General features: G+C 42.1%; 1 protein-coding gene across 1 annotated transcript; it reads right to left on the bottom strand.

Moving 5' to 3' along the window:
- Positions 1-1,476: 1,476 nt before the first annotated feature.
- Positions 1,477-20,023, bottom strand: ctbp1 (C-terminal binding protein 1; the record flags this gene model as incomplete). Its single annotated transcript, XM_079229085.1, has 11 exons — positions 1,477-2,032; positions 2,867-2,981; positions 3,356-3,483; positions 4,063-4,193; positions 4,693-4,782; positions 5,659-5,783; positions 6,665-6,767; positions 7,156-7,259; positions 8,271-8,415; positions 10,433-10,587; positions 19,984-20,023. The coding sequence occupies 11 exons, from the start codon at positions 20,021-20,023 to the stop codon at positions 1,837-1,839; spliced, it is 1,332 nt and encodes a 443-aa protein (XP_079085211.1). The 3' UTR covers positions 1,477-1,836.
- Between the last annotated feature and the right edge of the window lie 60 nt (positions 20,024-20,083).

Raw genomic sequence — 20,083 nt, 5'->3', positions numbered from 1 at the left:
GTAGATTGTTGGGTCAGTTTGCTGGCTTAGATTTGAAGTCTAGTTCGGAGCATTTTTTGTGTTTTCACGTAGTGTTTCGTTGTGTGTTTAGATGGCAGTCTTTGTAACGATGCCTTGTGGAGAGTGCTAGCCACCACCCCTTCTCCCAGTGCTGCTTTTTCAGACACAGATACAACCAAGTCACATTGACACAGGCAGGCAGAACACCATATGTACACATAGACACAGAGGCCACAGAGGGTGGCTAAACGGTATACTCAGGAAGGACCCATCATGAAATGTGAAAGGAGTCTTTACTTTGTTGAAAGCTGATCAAACTGACCACTGAGTATTTTTTGAAAGGTCGATTTGGTAGCGGATCAAAAATGGACATAGCTGTTCCTCATCAGTCGGTAACCATTACCTGTTCTTATATATATACAAGTGAGTTTAACTTCAAATAGGAACCAACAATGGTTTTGGCAGAGAGCAAAGCATTTGAATAACTGATTAATAGAGTTTTTTATGCAGTTTTTCCCACGACCTCTGATTTGACAGATCCATAGCATGTAGCAACATGTTGCGCATCATTTGTAAACCTTGCTGTGCCGTTTATGGTCCATGATTTGGACAATGAATGTGTGAAATGATGGAAGCACTGGATGTTTAGACACAAAGACGACAATAATTACCTGCTACAAAATATCAGTGCATTGCCTCGTACCTAACCTGCTTTGTCCTTCAAAGCAATTAACCCAACCACTCTTTTTTTTTTTTGTAAATTCAAACGGCGATTAGGGATGAAGTCGTCCCAGCTCCCAGCCAAGCATACCATTACACCACCTCCCGACAGCCTTTCCTCCCACAACCCCCTCGATATGGGTCAAACATTTACAAACAAGTCCCAAGAGCAAAATCGCATGCCCTTTAAACATATCAAACAAAAATTAAACATTAGATCAACTTTAGCTCTTGTTAAAGTTCTTTGCATCTAATGTAGCAGGACACGAAAAGGCAAGCAGGTAGAAAAACAAAAGCACTAAGTGGCATAAAAGGTATATTTAAAACAAATTTAAAAAATAATATACCAACTGCGGAAATTTAATTTCCTGAGATGGTGTGCAAAAAGCTGCCTCTTTTTTTCTGGGGGGGGGAGGGGTTGGGGCTTTGTAATAAAACAAACAAAAAAACAGATATTGTATTCTCAAACCAGTTTGGCTACATGGAGAGATCACACAACCCTTGTTTTTGTTAAGACTGGCATCCAAATATCAGTATCTTCTTGCCGTAAGTCTAAAAACTGTACACAGACAGGTTACATTCATTTCATAACCTACTACTTTTGCTTGTACATCAAACTAAGGAACACAGAAAAAGAGAGAATGACATGACACCTGCCCTTCTAACTTTGGACACACTACAGTCTAAGACAGCAGAATTTTATGTTATTGTTATTTTTAACTTTTTTTACCTCTGGCAGTAACTCGACTACTGTAGTTGTTGTGTGAAGATCATCTTGTAGATCTTTACAGTCTGTTTGGAGCAGCGGACAACTGTCCTGCTCTTTGAATGGAGCACCTGACAGCTATCCACTCCTCTTCATCATCATCTTTATCCTCATCATCTTCTTCTTCTTCTTCTTTGGAGTATGAAGCTGCTGCTGGAAACCAATTTGCCAGAGTGTTTAGAATCGATTGTTCCTGGGACCTCAACCTGTCCATCTGACACTCTGTGAACCTGTCTGATAACAACTCGTCACTATGGAGCTTATCGCTATGATCCTGGTTGCCCTGCCAACCTCCTCTGGTCACCAGACAACACAGGCAAGCGTGTGTGTGTGTGTGTGTGTGTTTGTGGCTACAGTTGGTCATTCGGATGCTGCTCTCTGTCGCCCTCTGGTGGCTTGACTGTATTTTGTCCGGGGGACGGGGCATGAGGAGGGTGTGTGACAGTGGGCGGGAGGGTGTGTGTCATGGGCACGGCGCCGGGCACGATGCCTTCAACGGGTGGCGGGAGGCCGCCAGCTTGCAAGCTCACCACTCCTGGGGGATACCTAGAGAGAAGGGAGGGGAGGAGAGAGAGAGAGACACACAAAACTGAGTCATCAAAGTAACTGAAACTAAAATTACACACATGTGACCTTGTTTTGACCTTCACAAACACATTGCAGTGGGCCTCCATTAAATGCCAATTGAATAATAATATTTATAGCTTAATAATTATCAGAATACTCCGATGACGTAATACTATAACGCCTTACCACAGAGTATTGCAACACAATTGGGCACTCAGAACAAAATAGATATGTTCAAAATAGAGCAGAAGAGGATAATAAATTCTGACTTTTATTTATTATCCCAGAATGCAGCTCAATAGAGTCTTTTCAAAAAGATTCTTTGTAAATATCTACGTCTTTAAAACTTTACGGTCCCTGTTTGCATCCCAGGGTTTCCTTTAAAAAGTCGTAAAGTCCAAGCCAATATAAAAAGTTAGATAGTTTTTTTTTATGGTATTTAGTTTACTGCCGTGTTTTATTTGTGTAATATTGGTGGAAAGAGAAGCACACTATTTTGGCAGGAAAAAGATTCCATCAGCATCTTAAAAATTATAATAATGATCTTTTTTTTCATTGACGATTATTTACTCAATCTATCAAACGTTCAAAGTGAATAAAGACCATCACAAAGTCCCAGTGACACATGGTTATTCTAACACAGCAGTAACATTCTCTCTATATTAGTTATCTTCTGTCATTAGTACATTTATAACCGGCACACTCTATTTTCAAGACATTTGGCAGAACTTATCAATGGCTTTACCAGGGTTTGGGGGAGAATAATCAAACTGCACTGACCACTACTGGTTTCTTTATCCTGATGAGTATTACCTATAAGCCCCGTTGAGCTCGGGGTGAACGGTAGCTGGGTCAACACCTGCCCAGTGGTTATTCTGGGAGAGGAACTCCTTATTCACACAGTTCTTCAAACTGTCTGGGATACGACCTGAAAAGTAGAAGAACGAAGAAAAAGAAAGGAAGAAATATGACGCGTTAACATAGAAATCAAATTAATTCACACTGGGGGAGCGTTACTGCACTCGCTAACCCATTTTCTACAGAGAAAGAAAATGTCAGACAAGATTAAACGGGTCAGTGGTAAAAAGACTGAGCCACTGGGGGGAACCACAAGAGGAGAAAATGGGATAGAAAGAAGCAGGAAAGGAGGATGGAAAGAAAGAGGCAGACTGGGAAAAATACTTTAAATCTCTCTCCGTGCTTAAAGTCCAAGGAGAATGGTTAATGCTCGACTGCAATAGAACACCCAAAAATATTGTTTACATTTCTTTCCAGCAATGTGCGTGTGCGTGTGTGCGCTACCTGTGATAGCCCTTCGGATCTCCCTGGCTGCCTCCTCTCTCATCTCCAGCGAGGCCTGTTCGCTGTACCAGGCAGCGTGTGGGGTGCAGATGAGGTTGGGAGCGTCCTTCAGCGGGCCCTGACTGAAACTGACAAATGTACAAGCACAGTGAAATCAGGGACAGCTGCAAACAAATCACAAGATAGGTCGCGTGTGTCCGTGTCCGTGTCCGTGTCCGTGTGTGTGTGTGTGTGTGTGTGTGTGTGTGTGTGTGTCTCCGTGTGTCTCTCCAAGGTGAATCTCCCATTCGCTGTGATTTGTGTAAATAATGAAATGATTATATTACTAGAACAAATGTTGTCTTTAAGCTTTTGGGACATTATTTATAGTAATAACAATGGTCCTAAATGCCATGAAATTACACAGTTTTAAGTCAACACCCACCACATTTTCCAAACCCAACATCCCCTTGTAGCTTGTATTCGCTGTAGAAATTCAGAATGTTTTTCTACTGTATATCCTGCTGCTTAATATGAGCGTCCTGAATAGCTCACACGCTTCAGTATTCCCACCATAGGTATATATAAACACCACCATAACCCAAAATGTTTAAGTTGGATTATTTGAATAGTATACACCTCCTATAGAAGATGCAAAGCCCAAATATAATATAATCTCCGGCAGGTGTGTCTGCACCGACATAAACCACAATCAGTGAGCGTGTTACCTGAAAGGCTCGGTCTCATGAACATCCAGAGCCGCTCCACGTATCCTCCCCTCCTTCAGGGCCTGAGCGAGGGCCTTCTCATCCACCAGACCGCCCCTGGCCGTGTTCACCAGGAACGCACCCTGGCGCATCTTCAACACACATGAACACACATTCAGATCTAATAGGTCAGAGATCCACCCGATTAACATTTTATATTGATCCAAATTGGCTGAGAACATTTAACGGTAATGTTATTATGTAATATTCTAAGTGTAGATTTTCTTCTTTTCACTTCCAGCAAGGTCAGAAATACTTGAAAGTATATCCTGAGTCTTGGGATGAAAATTGTGTCCAGGCTTAGCCCTGGAGATGAAGGATGAACAGTTTATCCGTCATCATATGCAGTGGAGAACCTCATTTATCTGTATGCCGGTGGTGGGCTTCCCAGAGTATCTGCTTCTTTAATATTTATGACCATAGGATGTAGCAGTGGATGCAGGGATAAATAAATCATTCAAGTGTGCGTGTATGTTCTCATAACTGTGTATGTGCTCATATATGTGTGTGTGTGTGTGTGTGTGTGTGTGTGTGTGTGTGTGTGTGTGTGTGTGCGTGTGTGTGTGTGTGCGTGTGCTGCGGTCCCTCCACCTGTTTGATGGTGAAGTCGTTGATCAGGTGGTGGTTGTGTTCATTGAGGCTGCAGTGCAGAGAGACACAGTCGGAGTGGAACAGCAGGTCCTGAGGAGAAATACAGGGAAAGTTGCCGAAGATTAATCCCAATCTTCTATTTACACTTTTCTCAGCTGCTAAACCGCCGCACGGTCTCCACAGTAATCATTTCACAAGACGGTGGATCGTTTTAAACATGACAGCATAAACATTCTGATTGGGCCACTTTGTATTTCCCCTGTGCAATGTTTGTAAATGCAGTAGCTGGCAGGGAGTGAAATGAAACGATCTATACAATCATACGCAGATGAAGAGACTCGTATTTATTTTTATCCAAATCCCATTTCAAATCTGTTCTGCATTTTTGTTGTTCAATAACTGGTCCAGCAGCATCAAGCTAAATACACATTGTAGATGGTGGAGAAAGCAGTGTCGTTTAGTCTCAATTGGTAAATCTGAATCTATGTTTTTATTGGCTAGAATCCTGATCGGACTTTGATGACTATTAATTGTCAAGTGTACTTGGAGCTACTTCATAGAAATCGTCTGTATTTCTATGATGTGTATTTCTAAAACATCTTTCAAAACAAAGCTACAAAGTGATTGACAGTGAAAGTAAATCAAATCCAAAACACAAGATATAAAACATAATAAAATAATGACGACAATACTATCAGTTAAGAAAAGGCCACAACATAAAATGTATTTAGACAGTGGCCACTGTTGTCCACTTTGGTCTGCTTTTTGGTTTAGTAATCGATGCAGCAATATCCTAAAGATTCGCTTTTAGTTTTTTTAGCGCCACCACTTCCTGCTAGTGTCTGTTAGCTGTGGCAGTAGGTATTTGATATTGTGTCTGTGTCTGTCTGTCTTTCTGTCTGTGTGTGTGTGTGTGTGTGTGTGTGTGTGTGTGTGTGTGTGTGTGTATCTGTGTGTGTGTGCTACCTGTAGTGTGGTGACCCTTTGGAGTCCCAGGGATCTTTCTACCCCGTCAGCCAAATAAGGGTCATAGAAGATCACATTGAAGCCGAAGGCTTTGGCTCGCAGGGCTACAGCCTGGCCCACTCGACCTAGAAACACACAAACATGGAGGCGCACACACATTAATACACTCACAGGAGCATGTGAATATGCACTCAAATGGAACAAAAAGATTGTATATGTTCTCTTTTTTTACGTTTGCTTTGTAGAAATGACATAATTATACACGCGCCTGCTCATTATTACTGAAAAGGCTTCCAGACTGTTCAGCGAAGAGATTTGCTTTCTGCTTCTGGTTAATCCGCTTATATTTCATTGGCTTTAATTCCTGAGGAAGCCAATTTAGCTGAGCTAAGGACAAAAAATGGAAAAGGAAAAGAGACGAAAAACCCTTTGATTAGAAATGTCAGTCCGACTACCCTCCGTCAAACAAAGTGAGTGCTGGTAAGTGGAGTTGGTTTAACCTTAAATAATGCATCATGTTTTATAAGCTTCGCATATGTTTTTTAAATATTTATTCGACAACTAACTGCAGTTGTTGAATACATGTAATGAAATTAAAAAGTAGAATATTTCCCTCTGAAATGTAGTAGTATATGTATAAGGTTTTATAAAATGGAATACAAATTGTACAGAGTACAAATACCTCAAAACTGTACTTAAAGGAGCAATATGCAACACTTAGAGCATTAATATAAAAGCTTTTATGGTAGTTTGTACTGTTAGCGTTGTTAGCACCGTTAGCTACGAGCCGCCAGCTAAGGCTTTGCCATGTTGAGAGCCGTTTAGAGGCAATAGAAATGCTTCCAATCTGGTATTATGCCGCTTGAAGCACAGAATATATTAGCATCCTACCATTCGTAAGCCACAGAGCTGCTGGCTGTAGACTCTTTGTCTTGTTTTGACGACGATAAGTAGGTCTCACCGCAGAGTCGTATGCATGTTGGTTCATATGCATGTTGGTACTCACCGAGCCCTATGAGTCCCAGTGTCTCTCCTCGGATCCTCGCGGCTCCTGACGCCACCTCTCGGATCTGCTCCACGCTCTGAACCCGCGTGCCCTCCCGGAGCGCCTGGCATGAATAACAACTAATGATTACATGCGGATATCACAGAACATTACAGTTCAACACGGCCCAGGTAAACACACTTTATGCCCAAAGTCTAAATCCTCTTAGATATTATGATCATGGTGACAACGTACACTAAGTCTAAGTGGTGATTACGTAAAACTGATTTGAGGAACAAATCTTGTTTTACTGTACCTTCTACAGCTTACATCAACGTCTCTCGAATACAGCAACATTCTAAAGAAATGTTGCCAATTTGTCAGTAGACAATTATTAGTAATTGTCGAAGCTTATATTGTGATAACTAGACGCACACCTCGTGCCAATACATTTAGAGTTGGTTCATACAGTTAATTTCAGTCCGTTTTATCAGCCACGCAAAGACACAAACCTGGTGCAGCCAGGTGGTGCGTCGGTACAAGGTGAGGATGTGACACAGCGTCGAGTCCGCCGTCTCCTCCACCGAGGCCGCTGGCATATTACACACAGCTATGCCTGTTGGACCAGAAAGCAGATATGGATTAGTCAAAGCTTTTAGGGCCATTTGATGAAGTTTGGTAAAAGCTGTTTTTTGGTAGAGTAAGTGCAGACCCAAGATGTCGTGTCAGCAGTTTTCTCTGCAAACACTACTGGCTGCTTTCAAATTGCAGAGCGTCTTGGTGGAAGGAGATAGGGGGGACGTTAGTAAAGCTCTGGCTGTTGCAGGACAGACATGAGTTTTAATTAAATAAAACTTTACTCACTTCATTTTTTAATATTAGACTTCTAGCAAACATGCCAATACCTATTGGCATCAGAACAAAACATGTTTTGGGGAGATTGGTCAAATTAGCTGTTGAGCAGTGGTGGAATGTAACTCAATTTTGAGGTACTTGTACTCTGCGTGAGTTTTTCCAGTTTATTCTATTCTTTAACTGAGAGCTTTAGTGACTGGTTACTTTGCAGATTCAGATTAATAATACAGATATACATCAACTAGTATTTTTTAATTAAGCTTTCTAGCAACAAAACTGTCTATTTGTTTGTTGTGGCTCGTTGTTTATGTTATGTTATCAATGCAATCTCGGCAGTTGTAACGCCACATTTTTGCTTTTAATTGAAGGTGTAACTAATAACTTCAGCAATGGCTCTTTTCCATTTAGGAGTGCCGGTCAGCTCGCCCAGCGTGCAGAGCTAAGCTATAAAAGTGCGGCAGCCTGCTTTGAAAGGTAGCTCTGGACTGAAATGGCGAGTAATTGAAAGTCACATGTGGCTAAACCTGCCATTTAGTTGAATTACGTTAGTCAACAAACATTCCGGTTTGAGCTACTTTCCCTATTTACATGGAAGTTTACTGTGATCAGTATTGAGGACAGAATATATAACAATTCGTGGTTGCTCTCCACTAAAATAGTTGCAAACATAATCATGGTGAAAATACCTATGTATTGTATATGTATACCACACAGGTGACCCACACACTTTCACTTCCTGTGCACGTGTGTGTGTGTGTGTGTGTGTTCTCACCCAGTTCCCCGGCAGATTTGATGTCGATGTTGTCGTAGCCGCTGCCGATGCGGACGATGATGCGTAGACCTTTAAACTTTTCCAGGTCTTCCCTCATTAGCGTGATGGTGTGGTACATCAGAGCTCCTACAGCTTCATTCAGCACCTGTAGAGACACACACCGTTTGACTTGATTTAACTGTAGAAAGCAGTGAGTGCATATTTGAAATATCTAACTCAGAGCAGCCTTATTTAACCTCTGCGTTTAAACACACCAAGGCATAAAAGAGTGTCTGTTTGCAGAATATTTTGATTGTGCTTTGAGTTCGTACATTACAGAACAAATGGACGAAATGCGAAGGCGGAAACAACTTTGAGTGAGTGTCAGCGGTCAGAGTTCAGAGTCACAGTGTTTCCGTAAACTCGGTATCTCAGTTGAGGATTGTTTTTATTTTCCAGGATATGTTGTTTATATCTTTCTCGCATCCTGCTTTTTTAATTTCACTTGCCAGTGTGGAATGACTGCTTTTCCTAAATATTACCATGGAAACTAAGCTTTCGTAACCACAGGCATCAAGATAAGGTGTCTCCCCTTTGAACGAACCTGCCTAATATCAGCAGGGATCTAATTCACCTGGGATCCTCACTGGCTCCTAAGCAGAACGACGGCTCATTGTTTTAATTGAAAAATGAAATATTATGATTCAACAGCAGATAATATGATTATATCTAAAATAATGGGAATATATGGCTGTGTCTTGAGTCACCTTTTAATTGGTTCTCCATTAATCTTACAATCTTTTCCCGACGCTGCCAGCCCTCCTCATCATGTGTGTTAGAGAGGATAAAATTACATGCGGTTCAATTACAATAAAGAAGCCCTTTTAATTACACAATGAGGTAGCTGCTTACGAGAGAGAGAGAGAGAGAGAGAGAGAGAGAGAGAGAGGGAGAGGGAGAGAGAGAGAGCCATCTGTTTCTCCCAGCGCGTGGGCCTGGCAGACACCCAGAGCGAGACGTACCCCTGCCAGACATACAAACCCAGTTACAATCCATTGTGACGGTGGCAGGATCCGAGCTTGACCCACATTTTAAGTTTTGCTCTCTGCACTGTTTCCGTTTTGATTCCTTTCCTTCTCTTTTTCTTCAGATTTCTTTTCCTTAATACGGAGCCAATATTCTTTAATGAGGCCACTGTGCTGATGCTGCCTTCATGTCAGTAGACGGGCAAAAACAGAAGCTTTCACGCATTATTGCAAGGTGGTCACCCCCACTGCTGTCCTTGTGCTCACATCTTTCAAGTAGCCGCATTAAACCGTTGTTGTGTTATACATGTGGATATTGTTTCAGTCAGAAACTGCTGATATGTCCAACTCGGAGCTACGCTCAGCGGCTGACGTGAATGAAATGAAGTCTGAATGAAATTACGTGAATATAAGCAGTATAAATGTTCATTTTCTTTCCATGTCAGACAAAAGATGGTTAAATATTCTGAACAAGGGAAAAGAAAGGACTGATGGACTTGCAACCTTTAAATCGTGCAAACAGACTAATGTTTGGTGGGTTGATGCTTAAACTTAGTAGAAACGTGCACGTCACTAACGTTTGTGGCATCTTTGATTTCTGAAGGAATGATTTGAAGCCATCAGTCAAATTTTCAGCTTGCTTCCCAATCTAAACATGTGCACTAAAGTGGCGTTTGGATTAAGCTGATATTGCTGTACGCCGAGAGGAGCAGGTCGAGATAAATTACACATCCGATATATTGATATTGATTGGATGCATTTCTAATACAGTAGATACCTACAAATGATTGATTGATCTTTCTTTTTTATGAAACTGCCGATGATACTAATTACTTTTTGTATCAGCCTTGGATTTTGGAAGTGATGCTTTAAAAACCCACTACTCCTACCGTTGTTTTCATGCAAACTGCTGCTCTCTAAAAGTCAAAATATACTCACTTCCTGTTCCAGGGGATTTGTAGCAGCACCAGATGATTATTAAAAACCGTCTATCTACACTATCATCTATCTATTAAAGCAATTGTAAAAGCTTTGTAGAACCGCCTGCTGAATCCCTTTCTGCGTTCTTATGACGAGTATACATCAAGAGGAAATATGCCCGGCGCAGGATATGATCTTACTTAGTGTGTGTGTTCATGATCTGGTTAAGTGTGTTACCTTCTCGTGGATCTCCTGTGTGGACTGAGCGTCACAGAAGGCTACGGTCGCTACGTCTTTCAGGACGGGCATCTCCACCGTGCAGTCGCGTCCGTCCAGCAGCGCCACCAGGGGGCGCGGGTGCATGGGCCCGTTCATGATGGGTGGCCTGATGCCTAAACACACGCAGAAGAAAAGAAAGAAGCGGCAGATGGTCAAAACAAAAAGTGGAAATAGTCTCTACTGCCGTAGGCTGTGTAGAAATATGTTTAAACAGCACCATTTTTGTATCATCGTGATGAAACCTCCAAATTAATTAGTCGTCTTGTATTGGGAAGAAATGTAAATTAATATTATCGGACCTTCAGGCGTAAATTAGTTTGTGGGGTCACATCTTCCGGATTTCTGTTGCTGCTGGGTTGAGGTGATGTCCTGCTTATGTCTGCATCCCATAATGTTTCTGGTCCGGACTGATGCAGTTGCTATGACAACTGAGACAGCAAATCTCCAGGAGCAACCGGTCGTGTTCCACAGCTCATTACTTTTAACGATTTGTATTGCTTCCGTTTAATTATTGCTACCTTGAAGTTTGCTGACTCTTTGAAACAGGCAGTAATTGGGAAGATAGATGAGGCTGGGAGAAAATAGTGCAGAGTATTATAAAATACTTATTCTTATAGAATAACCTTCAGGATCTGCCCGTCCAATTAAACATCATCCTTTTGTATTTCATCCTGTTCACATTGTTTTAATTACATACTCATATATTAGAAAATGTAAGTGCTCGCCTCTGCAGAACACTGAGAGCGGATCTCGGGAGCCACTTACTTGGTCGATCTTGACCAGAAAACAAATGAGCAAGCAGCCCGAAGCTCCACATTATGTCTCTATGTTCTCTTCCACAGCATATCTTGGTTGAAATTGAGTGTTCATTTACAAACATGAACATATATCGCAGCTCTAAATCCGTCAAAATGTCACTTAAAATGATAAACGTTAGCAGACATTATGGGTAGGTTCATGAGACGGTAAGCCAGTACCTGGAAGCTAGCTGAAGTCTGTCCGTATGGGAATAAGAGTGAACCCCTTCAACCCTTCGGCGGGAGGTTTTGTTAAATCGTCTCTTCAGAAGAGACCATTACTCCTCGAGTGCTGCCAGGCCTTCCAGGAGGATAAGTGGCATTTAACAAGGCAGATACACCTGACGACCCCACTGGAGGGCCGCCGTTCAGGCTTAACAAGAGCAGTGGTCCGGGGTCGCATTTATTCATTTTCATTAACTGTTTCCTCCCACTGCAATCTGCTGGGATCTCCCGGTTTGACTCTCCTTTCAGGTAACCGAAGAGTTAATCATTCCAGATCACTGACTGAGAACCGAGACATCTGAAAGACGGACGGATTCAGAGGAACAATGTAATTGGGTCTCCTTGACGCGCAAAGTTTTGACGGACCTCTTAAGCCCTGTGTATGGAACGAGTGCAGAGTTATGCCTGTTACAGCCGATGCTGACGGGACCCATCACTCATTCCTTACTTCTCCGTCTGAGACGGGCAAGCTGACGTCTCATATGAGCAACCACCTCCGTCATTTCACCCAAATATATTCCCCCTCAAACTTTTCTTGGCGAGATGAATACACATCTGGCATCCTCCACAATATTTTGAATGCCATGTATCCCTGAAAATCACACTTGTGAAAGAAGTTTGGCAGCTCCAACCCTGAGAATTGGTCTGGAAAAGCGGGGCTTTGAAACTGAGAAACACTCTTCCCTCTTCCTAAAGGAAAACTCCCTCCTAGAATCACAGTCAACCTCCCAGTATCTATTATTGATTTCTGATTTTCAGTGCTTTCCACTTGTATTTTTGTCCGGGAGCTTTGTAATCTACCTGTTTTCTTGCACTTCATCTCTTCACATTAGTACGTTCATGTTTCCCACAATGCCTTTTGTTAACTTTTAGCAATTCAAAGTGTCTTGTGTCTTGTACTTGCACAAATAATGAAAGAGTTTTGTCGATCTGATTTCTTCTTGTTCGACTGCTAAGCATTGGTGTAAAACAGCTCAGCGAAGCGCCACTGCTTTCTGATTTTGGAGGCGTCAGTGGTTTGAGTAACAACATGTTTTTACAGGCGATATAAATCATTGCTGTTGCATGAACATGATGCCACATCATCTACATGTGGCCAGTTACTACTGCTGTGGGTTTGTTTTCCGTACATATGCTCCGATGGTGCAGCTCAGTGACCAGTAGGTGAGGACTGCGTTGTACTGGGCTCCTACCAGAACTGAATAAGCTGCATGAATAATATGAATACAAAGCAGGAAAAGTACTGGAGAAAAACAAAGCTTCGTATGACAAATGCAGATGGATGGTCCACATCTTTCTCATCAAAAGTAAATTCTTATTTAAACTTTTTTTTTCTCAGGCTTGCAAAGGGGGGGATTTTTAAAAACAGACCGTCGGTGGTTTTCTCTGGTTGTTGAGTGAGCCGGTGTGCGTGCATGGGGAAATAGTGTCGACAGTGCTTACGTGCATATCTGGTTTATGCTCCAGTGTGCCTGAGTGTTCATGGTTTGTCAGCATTTAGAGCGAACAGATAGGAAGCATGTGATATTTTGAAACATCAATATTTTTGATTTGATATCCTTTTTTTTGTAAATACTTTACTGCTAATTTTCTAAAAATGTATGTTATTTTACAAACAACAAACGTATGAGCTATTTTTAAACCAGCACATACTTCCTCCTGCATGTGTCAGGCAGCAGCGGAGCCGAGCGTGGGAGAGAATACGTTACTGTAACCATGGAATCCATCAGTGCAGAGAGCGTTTAGGATTATGGATTCATTGCTGATATTTGCACCTACAGTAGTTGGATGTGGTGACACGTCGTTTTAGTTTTGGTTGCAGAGATTTACTGCTTAGATTTCTAACATTAGCAACTTAGAAACAAACCTGGAAATACTTATGGTAAGCACATGTATCGTATATTTTCTTAAGGGTTACAGTGTGAGCTAAATGTCAAAAATCCTGGTTTCAGCCTTACAGCATTTTATAGTAGTGACAACTTGAATCTTGCGATACAAGCGCTTTCATTGTTAAAACAAAATTATCAGAAGAATGGACAGCCCAAAATCCAGCACAAGTCATATATCAATTTCTGTATCGTCGTCTTCTCCTCATCGTCAGGTTGCAACAGGAAATGTAAACTGATGAAGCAGCACCCGCAGACCAATGAAGTGAAACTCAAATATCGTTCACAAAGCCTGATGTGAGCTGTTAAAACATTAGCTTTCCATAATAGGATTCGCCTGGAGGCCATCGCATTTACACATCAATAGAAAATCAATGGTGCATAGCTGAGAAATCGGAATTCTGCAACAGCAAAAAAGCACTCTTAACAGAGCCGTCGTCGTCGCACAGATGTAATCACAAGCAGCACACTCGCCCGGAGGCGCTGCACTCTGCACTATTTGGGCCGACAGACTTTTCTGAGCTTTCATTTGAGCAGAACACACGAAGCGTGATTCAGAGATGACCGATCAAAAAAAAAACAAATGGGCATGATGTTCAGGAAATCTGGTCAGTCCAAGCAGTTGTGCCGTAGAGTGCCGTGTTAGGAGAGTAGCAGCCTTTTTTTTCTTTTTTCCGGCTCACACGCAGTCAGAGTGAGGGAGGAAATAGCTTTCATTCCAGCACCGAGCATGACCTTGGGAGGACCGGCACCGCTGACTGCTGAGTAGTACTATATGATAAAACACCCATTCATTCTCTCTCTGTCTTTCCCCACACACACAGACAGACACACACACACACACCTCAGCACAGCACTGCAAGTATTAATACACTCTTTCAATTCCTAAATCCCACAAACTCAAATGGCAGTTTGCTCCTGATCTCTTTTATTGAATGCATTTCCTCACTCTCTCTCTCTCTCTCTCTCTCTCCCCCCATTAGCCTCTGGGGTGGGTGACTGCTGGGAGTTTTCCCAGCGCAAACAGGCCTCTTGACAGCCAACGGAGCCACAGCTCCGGCTCTGCTGTTGCCATCCAGCCAGTGTTTCTCTGCAACTGAGCTGTGATTCATGACTCACCACTGTATGTGGTAAACATCTTGAGGACGCGTTGTAGAAGGGATTTCCAGCCACGGCAACATCCAAAATGGAAATGGTGATAATTGTTCAATAAAATCAACAACCATCATGTTTAATAACCAACAGCATGTTTACAACTCTGCTTTTGCAATATGAGCTCAAGGGCCTGGGACTCTGCGGACACCCGCGATATGAAAATTCCATGCGTCGGAAAATTTGTAATCGGACCAAAATAACGCTAAAGCTGCTTGACTGACATTTAGGGACGGAAAAAGCATCTGCCAAGGACTGCTGGGACTGAATCACGCGAGCCAATGGGAAAGCCCTGCAGCATGCATGTATCCAGCTGTCATTGACCAGCTCACAAGAACAGCTGGATCTTTTTTTTTAATTTATTTTTGTCCCAGAGGAACGGGACAATGCTATCGGACTGTCAGTCAACGGATACGACGATCATGTGTTTTTGAATGTGCAGGTCACAGGGACGTCAGCCAGCCTCGATAGAGAGAGAGCTGCCAAAACAAGCTGCGAGTCCCGAATGTTGACCGACACTAAAGAACCAAAACAACCCGCGTGTCGCACCACACACTCTTATAACAAGGGGTTTCATTTCCAGAGCATCCGTCGGGCTAGATCAACACAAAAAATATTTAAGAATGAAATGTTTCAAAACTAACTTTTGAAGACATCAACTGGAGCTTTAGAAATTCGTGTTGGGCAGTTTTTATTATTTTATGATATTTCATGGATCAAAAGATTTAGAAGACATTTAGGCGATCTCATCGGTGATGAAGAGCTAAATTAATTAATCTATTGGTCAATGATAACCGATTTAATTGTTTAGGTCAATTGTCTTGTTTAAATCATTTTAAATCAAATATCTTTGGGTTTTGGACTGTTGGTGAAACAAAACAATATATTTGAAGACATCATTTTACAATTTTCTTGTGCATTTGATAGAGCAAACGATTTATCAATGAATAGATAAAACAATAATCTGATTAATTGATAATGAAAATAAAAGTTAACAGCATCCTGTAAATGTCCCCACTGTGGGACTAATAAAGGATTATCTTATCTTATCACCACATAAATCGTAATCATGTATTTTGCGTTGATCACTACGCCCATAAAACACTTCACAGCCAAAGCGCGAAGGCCTTTCACATATATTGAGACAAAACCTCCCAGAACTAAAACTCTCTTCTGTCCCTTCTCGAGTGAAATGCAAGTGAACCTCTGCAACATGACGCATTCACATTTCAGAGACGGTGTTTTTTCCCCGTGAGACAGAGAGTGGAGCGTCGCTGTCGGCACCTGTGATCAGTCAGCCGTCTGCAACTGTAGCAACCGAGCGCGGAGCCACAGCACTGCTGATTTATAATGTCACTGGCTCTCCTGGCATGCAGCAACGTGGCGTGGTTAAAAAGCCCCTGTATCCTCGTCTGTCGCCTGATTGATCAGTGTTGCTCTCGCCATCCCTTCATCTCTTTCAGATCTCTTACTCTCATTTGAGTCTCGTTTCCCCGGGCTTTCCCTAGCTTTTTCCCGTCATGTCTCTCTCTCCAGCAATGAGAAAAGCCCCGGTTTTATATCATCACTGCGTGTATTTGCTTTAAAAAAAAATGCCTGAATGTCCAGGTACAAAGTGTTAAGGTAGCCTGATGTCTCTGCAATATCTGATTCTTTCTATTTGTCTCTCTACGCACACTCCAGTTCCCAGGAAGAACAGAAGGACATCCCTCAACACTAGTTCTCCCTCCTTCATATGCTCTCTCTCTCACACTGCCCTCCCCCGCCCCTCCCACACACACACACACACACACATTCAGCCTCAACTAGAAATACAGGTACCAGCTCAGCATACTAACCCGCGCAAGTTGACATGAGTCACATGCAGTGGTATACGACACATCCACTTGGTTGCATAAAGCAAGGATTAACAGGCAGGTCCTTCCTCCCTCTCTCTCTCTCTCTCTCTAACTCTCTCTCTCTCTCTCTCTCACACACAGACTGGTTTTTCGCAGACACACACACATACACAGTACTGGATCAGCAAGACAGTTCAGGTTTGTCAGCTTTTTGTTCTCAGAACGAAAGACACCAGCAGCAAAATAGATAATGAGATGAGATAACAACTGAGGGAACGCCAACAACAATGTTTGGCAGCAGCTTCGTTGTGGCGGCCAACTTGGAGTCAAAGTTTGAATGTGCAAATGTTAGTTCCAGGTGGCCTACATTTACTGATCGCTCAATTTTAAACCAGTTCTACTTGTGTTTTTTCCGTCAGATAGAAGGTGAATAGAGACCGGTTGCTGCACTGAAGCAGGGACCACCATACACCCTTTCCATGTGATTAGACAACACATCAATTCTATTGAAAAATATGTTTTTGCTACATTTTATTTGTTTTAATTGTGAGAAAAATATATCATTTTTAAACCTGTAAGCTTCTGAGGCTGATGCCAATGTAGAAAACTGAATAAAGGGAACTAGGAGACACTTCTGATGTGCAAGTTGTCATGAACAAAGGATGTTAAGAAGCATAGTGTTAAACAATACTTGTGCGACAGAAACTACTACGTTTAAAAACAGACTTTAACTGAATTATTGAATGGCTGTCAGCCTGTTACATTAGATTAACTGTTAATATGCAGAAGAAAGTCACAATCACTTTGAAGGTTCAATTGGATTGGGGTCACTTTGGACACTCTGGAACAAATGTGCCCATTAATGAATTATTAAGGCTACGACGCATTTATTGTATTATAGATAAAGGGTTCCCAAACTGGCGCCCCAGGACCCACAGGGGGTCTTTAAATCAGTTCCCCATCAAAACAATGTTTTTTATTTTATTTCACTTACATTGATTAATACTGTTACCGCGTATGAAGAGTGTCTAGTTGAGTTAGAGGCGATTACAGGAGATTCAGAGTCAGACAGCAGGAGCAAATGCACATACTGTTCACATTTAGTGTAGCTGTCACGGTTTAAAATGACATAATAATGAATCAAATACTACAGTAAAAGCATTTTATTGCAGACAATGCAGCACTGCCAGCTTGAGGGCTGCTCTCTCTTGAGTGCCTGCTACATGAATACCAGCTAAGCAAATGTCCCTGAACAGACTCACCTGACTCGTAAATTGATTAACTCATAAACTGACATATAAATGAATAACAACAATGCACTTGTGCTTTTCAATAACCTCTAAGTGGAATTGCTGTTATGGGATGTAGGTCTGCTATTTTTTCTGTGCATGAAAAACCTGTCTAGTCTTGCTTCTCAATCACATTTCCTTTTCTAAATGATATTTCTCAATAAAATGCACAAGTTGTTTCCAAGTATAGTCAAATGTAACTAATTATATGGGCTTGCCATCATTGCAGATGTCAGCCTTTTAGTTGCTGCTGCTAGATCTATTACTGCTGCTTCCCCCACAGCTCAAGCTTTTTCTTATGTGCATTAGATATAATAGATCAAGCCTTTCAATGCTTGTCAGTGCACACAGTCTCTTCGCTGAGCGCTCAGTGGTTTATAGATTTATAAGTGCTGTCAATTATACCTGCTTCGGTGTCTATTTTCTTTTACACACTATAATTCTTTTTTTTAATTTATTTTTTTACAATAGTCAGGCTTATGAGTCCCAGTTTAAATCAAATCCTCAACTCAAAATGCTAATTCATAATGGAGGTGTCCCAGTAGTTCAAATTAAAATGTGGGCTGTGCAATAAAAAGTGTGTACAGTTGCATGGTAGGTAGAAATGAATACGAAAAACGGGAACCTCTATTTAACATTCATAACGTGGATCTGCAGCGTTTTTTAAGCTTATGAAAAGTTAAGAAGATTTCAAGACAACATTTAATCCAGTGTATTGTTGTTAATGCCTCGGTTTATTCAGCGTCATGTATGTGTGTTTAACGCCTCGTGAACTAATTGTACTATCAAGTGACAGAGGGGGGGTTGTGGTTTTTATAAGTTGGCAACATGTCACAACATGAGCAGTTTGCCTCCTCCTGGTGGGAAACTGCCTGGAGCTATTAACCTGTAATAAGCTTGTAAGAGCATTTCATGAGTTCAAATACACGAGTCAAATTATGCAACGTTTTCAACTGAGCAATGAGATTATTCTTTCACATTTTGTAGAGAAAATCTGATGTTTAAAGGCGATTTCGGGGAAGGTGACTACCGTGTGTTTGTGTCAGTGATCGAGGCCTTTCTAATCAGATTAGACGCGACTCACTCGAGGATCAGAGGACCCCTGTCGTCCGAAACATGAATCAACACATCCATCAATCACCTGGGACGACAAACTGATTGTACATCAGCGCCGAATGCTTCAATGATCTCCGCTGTGTGCTGCAACAGATCCAATGACCAGATGAGCTTCACAATAATTGATGGGCAGTGATTTGTGCGTGTGCATCTTAAAAATGGCACCATAATTCACACGGTCCTTATTCCTGTGACCTTGGATTCTTTGAGCTGTTAGGGGCACAGTTAGGGCGGAGATCACTCCAGAAGCAAAGAGAGAGGGGAAGAAAAGAAAGATCAGAGATGCAACTTGAATCTTTGATGTCATCAAGAGACACAGCCCGCAGCCTGTTGATGACATCATAGATTACAATCTCTACAATTTCTTTTGGGAGAAACGCTTCCCAAATCCAGATTTAAGTGACCAAAGATACAATGATTCAGCTAAAGGGTGGATGATCGTTTATCCCCACACCTTCCTCCTCCTCCCCCTCCTCCTCCTCCTCCACACCCAGCCCCCCCCTTATTCCTCAGCAGCACCTTGATCCCATTTTCTAGAAACGTCTTTTCCAGCCGCTATCATAAGTAGCATCTGTCACCTGCCTGTGAATCTGGCTGTGTGCATGCATGTGGACACTTGAATATGTGTGTCAGTTGATTTGTGTGTGTGTGTGTGTGTGTGTGTGTGTGTGTGTGTGTGTGTGTGTGTGTGTGTGTGTGTGTGTGTGTGTGTGTCAAGGCAACCGCTCTCCGTAAAAAGAAGCACAATGAAAGGGAAATATGTGTCATGTCCTTGCTAGCCCTCGAAGGAGAGAGAGAGAGAGAAAGAGAGAGAGAGAGAGAGGGAGATCTATTTCTGTCGCCACAAATGGAGGTGTTCAAGCAGCCTTCAATAGCAGATATTTGCCTCTTCACACACACACACACACACATACACTGGGAGCGAGAGAAAAGCCTAACCATTCAGCAAGACTGGGGCCGATAAAAAAAGATAATAGAGTGAGAGAGAATTAAGAAGAGAAGGAGGAAGAGGTGACGGAAAAAGGGAGAGGAAGAGAGAGAGAGAAGGGGGAGGGGAAGAGGAAGGCAGAATCATATAGAGTTCCAAAATATTGGCACACACCAGCACACACACACACACACACACACACACACACACACACACACACACACACACACACACACACACACAGTCCCCGACATAAAAGCAGAGTGCTAGTTGTTTACCTAGAGGCATGCCTTTGTTGAGGAGATGTGAGCTTCCCATGGTGTCTTCCTCAGCCGGCCAGCACACAGCAGAAACCTACAGTCTTCACACAGCAGACAT

Source organism: Taurulus bubalis (genome assembly GCF_910589615.1).
Source record: "Taurulus bubalis genome assembly, chromosome: 13".
Classification (NCBI taxonomy): domain Eukaryota; kingdom Metazoa; phylum Chordata; class Actinopteri; order Perciformes; family Cottidae; genus Taurulus; species Taurulus bubalis.
The sequence above is the reverse complement of the archived record's forward strand: the minus strand, read 5'-3'. Positions and strand labels throughout refer to the sequence as shown.